This window comes from Sapajus apella, unplaced genomic scaffold (assembly GCF_009761245.1).
Source record: "Sapajus apella isolate SASKATOON/1434 unplaced genomic scaffold, GSC_monkey_1.0 scaffold62, whole genome shotgun sequence".
Taxonomy (NCBI): Eukaryota; Metazoa; Chordata; class Mammalia; order Primates; family Cebidae; genus Sapajus; species Sapajus apella.
Window position 1 is genome coordinate 6,751,323 of NW_022437002.1, and position 9,984 is coordinate 6,761,306.

General features: G+C 55.1%; 2 protein-coding genes across 3 annotated transcripts; both read left to right on the top strand.

The window, feature by feature from the left end:
* The first annotated feature begins 6 nt into the window (after nt 1-6).
* GJB5 (gap junction protein beta 5) lies at nt 7-3,470 on the top strand. 2 transcript variants are annotated; one of them, XM_032246848.1, is made up of 2 exons: nt 7-124; nt 2,256-3,470. In XM_032246848.1, exon 2 carries the CDS (start codon nt 2,280-2,282, stop codon nt 3,099-3,101), a length of 822 nt encoding a protein of 273 aa, XP_032102739.1. In that variant the 5' UTR covers nt 7-124; nt 2,256-2,279; the 3' UTR covers nt 3,102-3,470. The 2 variants fall into 2 exon arrangements, with proteins under 2 accessions (XP_032102739.1, XP_032102740.1); XM_032246849.1 differs by having other exon boundaries at nt 2,259-3,470.
* A 1,259-nt stretch (nt 3,471-4,729) lies between these two features.
* Nucleotides 4,730-7,388, top strand: GJB4 (gap junction protein beta 4). Its single transcript, XM_032246853.1, has 2 exons — nt 4,730-4,830; nt 5,988-7,388. The coding sequence occupies exon 2, from the start codon at nt 6,310-6,312 to the stop codon at nt 7,108-7,110; it is 801 nt and encodes a 266-aa protein (XP_032102744.1). The 5' UTR covers nt 4,730-4,830; nt 5,988-6,309; the 3' UTR covers nt 7,111-7,388.
* Nucleotides 7,389-9,984: the final 2,596 nt, after the last annotated feature.

Sequence of the window (9,984 nt, forward strand, 5' to 3'; positions counted from 1 at the left end):
GGAGCCGGATTCAACGGGCTTCTCCGAAAACCTTCCCCAGTTCTGGATATGAAATTCCAGCTGCTTGCTGAGTGCTAATGCCGGCTGCCGGGAGGCAGGAGAGCCCTAAGGAGTAGCCACTCAGGTAAGGGTATCTGTGTCCAATGTGTCCTGCCCCGTGTCAAGAGAACACTTCTCTGGTGGGGAGTGGGGATGGGGGGGCCGCCTGGACACATCTGCCACCCTGGGTCCTGATGGTGGAGGAATAAGGGGCTCTGGGTTCTTCCAGCTCTCCCCAGCCGGGCAAAGGTGGGAGCAAGGAACTGAGTGGGAGAGAAGCTAAGAGGGGGCCAGGCCGGAAGCTAGGCAGGCAGAGTAGCTCTGCCTGGGCCTGCAAAGCCCCGCCCCACCCCCGCCACCCCCAGGTAGGGATGGGCTGGGTGAAAGCCCCTGGGGGCTAAGGGCGAGGGCCTCCCTGGGTGTTCCCCGAGAAGCTGCCATGAGTCCCGCCTACCTTAGACAGGGCTGAGCATGCAAGCTGGTGATTCAGAGCAGAGCCCCCCTTCACTCCCCGTCTAAGTGGCAGGTGGTGTGGAAAAAGGGTGAGGGGCAAAGGTACCCGTAGCCCCCCAGGAGCCAGGCACAAGGTGAAGGACAGAATCTGTCTGCACACAGACAGGCAGGCAGCTCATCGAGGCTTGAGGAAAGGGCCTGAGGCCTAAGGCTGGGCAGTTCCCAGAGGGTGGGCTCTAGATCCAGCATGCCTGGGTTCAAATCCTAGCTCTGCCACTTAGCTGTGTGACATTGTGCGAGTTAATTAACCCCTCTGTGGTCCTCTTTCTTCATCTGTAAATTGGGAATAAAAAATATCCTGCCCCTTCCTAAGGCTGCTGTGAAGGAATAATGTCTTGATTCATGCAAAGAACTTACAGCGGTGCCTGGCGCGGCATGAATATTTCATGGATGTTGGCTGTCATCACAACGCTGCTTTGCAGGTGATCCTGCAGAGGCTGAGACAGCCTGGAGAGCTTCAGCCTGGGCCAGCACAGGAAGGGTAGCATGAGCCCTTTAGTGGCTATGCAGACAGGCTCCTTGGGGTCCCAGGGTGCACAGTCAGTTGAAACAACAGTGCGTGGATCTGGGTGGACACACCCCCATCCCCAGGAATCAGGCAGAGGGCTTGCAGGTGAGGCAGTGGGCACCCCTTATTCTGCCTAGCAGTCACGGTCCTTAAATGGAGGTGAATCTGATTCTGTGAGTTCATCAGGCCAAATTCACCAGCAGTACTAACAGGAGCAGTGTTTCCCACTTGATGTCTTGAAAGGCTATCCCATAAGATGATCAAAGTTATGTCAGGAGGAAAAGGGCTTCTGTGGGCAAAGGAGTTTGGGCAATGCCACATATTTCATACCTCTTTTGGTAAATGTATTAGTGAGTTTATTAGCACAGCTGAGCTATTTAACTTTACTAAACCTGACGTTTGCCAACTTTTCTTGATACAGAATCCTCTTCTCCCACTTCTACTGCCAACCTATGGGACAGGGTTCCAGGGAACACTGGTTTGGGAAACACTGGAATACAGGCTCCTCTAGGAAGCCTACTATATGAAGAGAATGTATTGCTGCCTACTGTATCTTTCAGCTGGATTGCATTGGCCATGTTTCAAATGAGTGGCACTTGAGCAGGCACTTGAGCCAGGACTCTCCCTGGCTAATTACAGAGTGTTAGACCAGATTGGGGCTTGGGAGCAAGGTTCCAGCCTCCTTTCCAGTCCCATCCCTGAGCTAAGGAAAAAACAAAAAAAAAGAGCAGGTTCCCCTGGGGAAGGAGCTGTCTGAGAAGAGACAGCAGTGCTCGGAAAGGAGAGGAGAAGCCATCTCAAGGCTCAGCCCCCTGAGAAGGAGGGCCAGGGTTGGAACAGAGGGAGCAGGCAGAATGTCCCAACTCCATACATCTTCACTCTGCAGAACCCTAAGACAAGAGCCTCAGGCCCTGGGAGGAATCAGTGGCTCCCTGGACCTGCCCTCATCCACTTTTATGGGTAAGAGTTGGGTTGTGGGCTTAATTACCTATGCTCAAATCCCAGCTCTGCACTAATAGTTGTGTAACCTTGTATAATGCCTCTAAACCTCAGCTTCCTCCCTCTATAAAATGGGGACAGTAGTAGAACCTAGCTCTAGTGGTGGCAAGCAGGAAGGGTGGTGACATAGTTCTACACAGTGCTCAGAACGAGTATTTTATAAATGTAGGAAATCACTGTTATCGTTTCCCTGCAGCAGCAGCCGACGCTTGGGTCCACCATGAACTGGGGGATCTTTGAGGGACTCCTGAGTGGGGTCAACAAGTACTCCACAGCCTTCGGGCGCATCTGGCTGTCCCTGGTCTTCATCTTCCGCGTGCTGGTGTACCTGGTGACGGCAGAGCGCGTGTGGAGTGACGACCACAAGGACTTCGACTGCAACACACGCCAGCCTGGCTGCTCCAACGTCTGCTTCGACGCGTTCTTCCCCGTGTCCCATGTGCGCCTATGGGCCCTGCAGCTCATCCTGGTCACGTGCCCCTCGCTGCTTGTGGTCATGCATGTGGCCTACCGGGAGCTTCAGGAGAAGAGGCACCAAGAAGCCTATGGGGAGGATGGTGGGCGCCTCTACCTGAACCCCGGCAAGAAGCGGGGTGGGCTCTGGTGGACGTACGTCTGCAGCCTGGTGTTCAAGGCCAGCGTGGACATCGCCTTTCTCTATGTGTTCCACTCATTCTACCCTAAATATATGCTCCCTCCTGTGGTCAAGTGCCACGCAGATCCATGTCCCAATATAGTGGACTGCTTCATCTCCAAGCCCTCAGAGAAGAACATCTTCACCCTCTTCATGGTAGCCACAGCGGCCGTCTGCATCCTGCTCAACCTTGTGGAGCTGATCTACCTGGTGAGCAAGAGGTGCCACGAGTGCCTGGCAGCAAGGAGAGCCCGAGCCATGTGCACAGGCCATCACCCACACGGCGCTACCTCTCCCTGCAAACAGGATGACCTCCTTTCAGGCGACCTCATCTTTCTGGCTTCAGACAGTCATCCTCCTCTCTTACCAGACCGCCCTCGAGACCACGTGAAGAAAACCATCCTGTGAGGGGCTGCCTGGACCGGGTTGGCAGGTTGGGCCTGGATGGGGAGGCTCTAGCATCTCTTACAGGTTCAACCTGAGAGTGGGGACGCTAACCCGTGAGGTGGGGGCAGGCAAGAGACAGGATTCTGACAGTCTGGAATCCAACTCCTAGTCCTCCCCTCCAGCCACCTGCCCCAGCTGGACAGCCATGGACCAGCTCCCCTCCGCTCTATAGCTCAGTTTCCTTTTCTGTAGAATGGAGATCGTGAGGGCTACTGCACAGGGCTGGAGGAAGGAGGAGGGGGCATTCATAGAAGAACACACATGTAGGCACCTTCGAGTGTGTGGCCCACTGTCAGGGCTTAATAAAAGTCAACCCGTTTGCTGATTCCAGGTGCTCTGTAGTTGTGCGGACTTTGTGACCCCCATGCATTCATTGAGTCAGTCTCTCTGCCCCTGCAAAGGGCTGCACCTGATCCAGCCTGAGGAGGGGCCTCCTCTCCTCCAGAAAGGGGGCCCTCCAGTACTCCAGGGGACATGCTACTTGCTCATGCTCCCATCGAGCCTTTATCCCCCGTGGCAAGTTTAGGCCTGTGAGTTGTCTGCAGAGAGAATGGTGCTCGGTCCTTGGGGAGCTGCATGTTGCAGTGGGAAGTCATGGACTCAGAATGCCTGCGTCAAGTCCAAGTTCCACTGCGACTCTGGGAAAGTCACTTCCGATTCTCTCCAAAATGGGTTAATAGGTATTATTAATAGGTATTATTAACCCATTTTGGAGAGAAGCGGAAGTGACTTTCCCATAGCCTGTGGGCTGTGCTGAGGACTGATGAGCTCCTGGCTGGGACAGGGTTAGCCAGCTGGAAAAGGACACATAAATGTTAATCATTGGTATTAGGAAGTGCCCGATAAATGCCTGTAGGAAACGAAGCAGAAGGCCCCTCCCTAGCTGCACAGTAAATGTCATCATCCCAGCCGGGACACAGGTCCCAGGCCACCCACCAGCATCTGCACGGTCACACTCCAGCTTCCCTGGAGGCCTTCCTCAGGACCCCAGAGGCCCCAGCCCACAGAGGACCAACAGCAACGCTGTGCCTGGCCCCGTGCCAACTGGAGCATTTCATGCTGCCAACCTGCATTCCTTGCTCCACCAGGGCTGTGGGTGCCCTGTTCTGGAAAAGTCATAGCTGACCGCTCCCAGCCCCTACACAATCCAAGAGCTTCCCCGGCTCCAGTCCCCAGAAATATCCCCATGACCAGAGTGGGATCCATTCCTGCACTAAATTAAGGTTGCCCCTTTCCACAGATGTCAGCTGCTGAGGACCGCAGAATCAGGCTTCCCAGGAAAAGGCCAGGAGAGAGGCTTAAGGACAGGGAGGTGGGGCAAGGAGGCAACGGGAAGAGGATGGGGTCAATCCCACTGGTGCTGTCCTAGGCCCAGGCATGATATCAGGCTCCTGAGCCCCACAGAGCAGTCTCACCCACATACCTGCCTGCCTGGGAGCCAGGCCCAGCCATGCCCAGCCAGGCTAGAGAGGAGGCGTGGGCCAGGAGAGAAGAGCCACAGGTGTTTGCTCTGAATATGTGCCCGGGGAAGTCCGCCCTCCTGCCTGCCCACCACAATCACTCTCGCTTGGCTCATTGGCCCAGAAAGCCCCACCCAGCAGGAGAGTGAGTAACAAAAGCTGCCTCCGGGAAGTCCTGGGGCAGACGGACAAGCCCAAGGACAAGGGAGCAGCTACTGGACCCAACAAGGGTGAGGACCAAATAGGGCAGGAGGCTAGCCAGGAAGCCAGCAGCCAGCTGAGCTGAGGATATCCAGCGGACCTCAGGCTGTGGGCTGGGCTTTAGGGAGGGAGCCAGAGTGTGGGGGTCCCTAGAGGATGCCAGGGAAGTGCCAAGGAGGAGAAGGAATGTCCTGCCTGACCTAAGGGAGGACAGAAGTCCAGGGAAGAGGAGTGATCAGGAAGAAATGGATTTCAGTTCAGTTTCACAAACATCTATTTTGTGTTCACTGGGCCAGGCTAGTGCTAGGTCCTAGGGAGACAGAGGTAAAGGGTCTGCCCTCTAGAACCTGACAGTCTGTCAAAAAAATAAGACGGGTAAATAGATTATTTGGGAACAGGCAATGCCTCTTTCTCTGAAAATGTGCCAGGCACACAATGTCTAAAGAGGCTGAGAGCAGAGTCAGGGCTTGGGGTTGGGGAAGGAGAAGGGGAGGAGGAGGGGAGGGTTGCAGGTGGGACCTGATGGGGACTCCAGACAAGGGGGTGTGGAGGTCGGAGTCCATAGGACAGGGACCTGGAAGGAAATAATGGAAATTTGGCTAGCAAAAAGCCACTAAGTGGACAGAGGAGGGGGTGCCCCTGAGAGAAAGTAAATGGGGGGTGCAGACCATGCCAGAATCAATCCTCAGTCCCTTCCCCAGTCCCTTCCTAAAGCTGGAATTGTTGGAATTCCAGAGGAACCCACTGTGGTCAGGACAGTCAGCCCTCAGGCCCTAGTACCAATACATGGGTTAGCAGGGAGGATGTCAGGTCCTCGTGATTCCAAAGCACCTCCGTTTAGTTTGGGCAGGAATGCCAGGGCTGAGAACCTTCCTGAAGCCAGAGCCAAGGAGTAAGGATGAAGATTGTTACGGGATCTACCAAGGGACTGATGTAAGCGTGCCCAGTACAGGGCCAGGCTCCCGTTGGTGTTCAGTAAAAGTGGGATGGATCTGACAACTGATAAGGATACGCTCCTACCCCTCCTGCCCTGGCCCAGCCCTGGCAGCCGACGGCAGAGCAGATCGTCCAATTCAAACCTTCCTACGACCTCTCTAGAAGTCGTGGGCTGAAACTTGGGGGAAGAGAGGTTGGCTAGCAGGTCCATGCAGGATGCTTGTCTTCACATGTATCTATTACTTTGTAGAATAAAATAGACCCTAATTCTGGAAGCTGAAGACAAAAGTGCAAGACTAGCTCTGCGACTTCCATCTGTGGAGCCTTGGGCGGGTATCTCCGGGCCTTCACTTACTCTTTGTGAAACGGGGACAAGGGCAATCCCTACCTTACCAAGTCAATGGGAGTGAGGAAATGAAGACACGGTGATTGTGAAACGCTTTTGTCAATCACACCGGCATTCAGGGTGCCCATCTCCAGGTCCCCCCACACCTCAAGGCTCCCAAGGCCTGAGTGGGTGGGTGGCACCCAGGTGTAGACCGTCCACGTGCAGTACCCAGGACACAGCCAGCATGAACTGGGCATTTCTGCAGGGCCTCCTGAGTGGCGTGAACAAGTACTCCACGGCGCTAAGTCGCATCTGGCTGTCTGTGGTCTTCATCTTTCGCGTGCTGGTGTACGTGGTGGCAGCCGAGGAGGTGTGGGACGACGAGCAGAAGGACTTTGTCTGCAACACCAAGCAGCCTGGCTGCCCCAATGTCTGCTACGACGAGTTCTTCCCTGTGTCCCACGTGCGCCTCTGGGCCCTGCAGCTCATCCTGGTCACGTGCCCCTCACTGCTCGTGGTCATGCACGTGGCCTACCGCGAGGAACGTGAGCGCAGGTACCGCCTGAAACATGGGCCCAATGCCCCTTCCCTGTATGACAACCCGAGCAAGAAGCGGGGCGGGCTGTGGTGGACGTACTTGCTAAGCCTCATCTTCAAGGCCGCCGTGGACACCGGCTTCCTCTATATTTTCCACCGCCTCTACAAGGATTACGACATGCCCCGCGTGGTGGCCTGCTCCGTGGAGCCTTGCCCCCACACTGTGGACTGTTACATCTCCCGGCCCACAGAGAAGAAGGTCTTCACCTACTTCATGGTGACCACAGCTGCCATCTGCATCCTGCTCAACCTCAGTGAGGTCTTCTACTTGGTGGGCAAGAGGTGCATGGAGATCTTCGGCCCCAGGCACCGGCGGTCTCGGCGCCGGGAGCGCCTACCTGATACGTGCCCACCATATGTCCTCTCCCAGGGAGGGCACCCTGAGGATGGGAACTCTGTCCTCATGAAGGCCGGGTCAGCCCCAATGGATGCAGGTGGGTATCCGTAACCTGCGAGATCACCAGATAGGATCACCAGGTGCCCCCCACCCCATACATGAGGCCACCCAGGAAAACAGGAAAGGGCAGTGGCATCCTTGCTATAGCAGGGTGGTGAGGAAGGTGGCTGTGGGGGCTCAGGAAGCTCACCCAGGGGTCAATGCGGGAGGTGGGGGTAGTTTGGTCCCTAGGTCCTAAGCCTCAGGGGAGGGAGGTTGATGGCTAGTGAAGATTTTGTATATGGCGATAGTGTATGTCAAACCTCTTAATAAATATGATTTTCTCAGTACTTTGCAGACCAGGTGGGGAGTTGCAGATAGGAAAACGGGGGATGGGGGGTTAGATGGACCTCAGAGAGGATGCTGAGACTACTTGGTGAGCACCTGAGCACCAGAACCTCAGATCCAGGCTCACCCATCACCCCCCAATACACACAGAGTATGCCCCCAGGATGCGGTGGGGAGTGCCCAAAAGCAGAGGCTACTCCAGGGGCCTCTGGGTTCTGCAACCAGCTGACCAAACTGGGAGGAGAGAAACCCCAGGAGACCCTGTGCCCAGCAGGAGTCGGTTCTCAATGAGCGTCCATCACAGGAATGAGTGTGGGTCAGGCCTCTCTAGCCCTGCCCAGCACAGGTCCCAAATAGGTGAGTCCCCTATGACAGTGGGAGGGGCGGAGCTGAGAGCAAGCCAGGGATGGAAGTCTGTCAAGGTGCCTAGGAGGCACATCCTCCAGGCCAGGGTCCATTGAGAGTGTCTGAGCTGACACTCTCCTGGAGTCTATGGAATTTCACGTTCTTTTTCACTGATACCACTTCCCCAAGCAACTTCATCCCATACTCCCCCACCCCACCACCACTCAGACTTCAGCAACTCCCAGAGCCACACCTCCACCCTAACATGCCTCCAAGGCCCCCAAATGCCCACTAGACAACTCCCTGGGAAGCCCCCAGGCATCTCATACTTGGCCACTCCCAAGCCGACCTCATCACCTCCTCCCTGACCTGCTTCCTGGAAGATGCCCCACCCCATCTCATACAGGGCACAGCTACTCACCCAGCTGCCCAAGCCAGGAGAAGGCCTGTCATCCTTGTCTCTCACACCCCACATCCCCACTGGCACCAAATCCCACTGACTCCAGACCCTAAATGCCACCTGAATCTGTTCTTCCTCTCCTTACAACTTCACCACCTACTGGACCTCCCTCATCTCCCCTCCACTACAGGATGGAGTGATTCATCTGTCTATGCAACTGACCATGTCATTCCTCCTGCTTTAAAAATTCTTCCACCATCGGCCGGGTGGGGTGACTCATGCCTGTAATCCCAGCACTTTGGGAGGTCAAGGCGGAAAGATCAGCTAAGGTCGGGAGTTCATGACCAGCCTGACCAACATGGAGAAACCCATCTTTACTAAAAATACAAAATTAGTCGGGGGTGGTTGTGCATGCCTGTAATCCCAGCTACTTGGGAGGCTAAGGCAGGAGAATTGCTTGAACCTGGGATGCAGAGATTGCGATGAGCCAAGATCATGCCATTGCATTCCAGCCTGGGCAACAAGAGCGAAAATCCATCTCAAAAAAAAAAAAATTATTCCACCATCACCAGCCCCATGCCCTGAACTTGGCCCCCGCTGACCTCCCCACCTCATTCGAGTTTCCTCCCTCCTTTCTACCTGCCAATAATATCAAAGGGCTCGTAGGTCCTCCAGGCAGACACATCACATGGTGTCATTCTTCGTGCCTTTGTCACGAGATTCCCTCTGGCTAGAATGCCCTTCCCACCTCCTCTGGTGACCCTCCCTTGAACCTCTAGGACAACTTTACCCATCTCTCCAAGTACCAGCCTCGCTTGTTCCTCTGCCATTCTCCCCAAATTGGAATTGTCACCTCCCCTGAGTGTCTTCCTCTCAGTCTGTGAGCCCTTTATGGGCAGGTCACTGAGTCATCCAGGTCCCTGTTGCCTTCAATAAATGTTTGTGAGATGAGTAGTCTGTGAGCTGCTTTGGGGAAGGAACCCCGTCTCCTTTATCTGAATCTTCCACCACACCTAGCCTGCGGAGTTCAGCAAAGCATCTGTTTGTTCGTTTTGTTTTTGTTGTTGCTTTAACTAGAGCTAGCATAAAGGTCTCACCTTTAGGTAAGCAAATTTGGATCTAGAAAGGGGAAGAGACCCTTCCAGCCCACACAGATCTGCTGAGGCTGTCAGGAGCTGTGTCCCCTGTGGTCCACAGGTAGCCTCCATGCCCACGCCTGATTATGACATAAGATCGAAGTCACCCATCTTTAGGGCAGGCTCCCTGGAAGCAGAGCCAGAGGCAGGGGTTTGCGTGCATGTGAAGGAAGGAGCAAGAGGAGTGGGGGAGGGAGGGGCTAGGCTGAGCAGGGATGGAGACTCAGGGAGATGCAGCCTTGGCCCAGTCCCTGTGGGATGAGGGGCTTCAGATCGTAAGTCTCACCAGAGTTCAGTCCATCATTACGTCAAGCACCCCCAGTGGCAGGAGGGCTGACAGGAAGGGGTAGGTGGCTCTGACTCAGTCAAAATCAACTCTTCAGGGCAGCCATAAGCCATAATCAGCCAATATTCACAGTAGCTGGGGAATGGATGTCCCCCAGTAAAGAGGACATGGGCAGGGCACCAATACCATCTACTAAACTCCTGACTCCAGGAAACAAGAGCTCCCACCTCCAACCCAAACTAGAGCTGTGACCAGCAGCCTGAGAGAATAGGGTGGCACTCCTGACCAGTTCAGAGCCAGAGAGCCCTACGCTGCTCAGACCACAGTAGCTCCCAAGTCCAGGCCAGGGAACCCCCCCATAGCCAACACCCTGAGATTCCAGATCCATTGTCCAGTGGCAGCTGCTGGGTCCAGCTTATGGTGAGCTCACT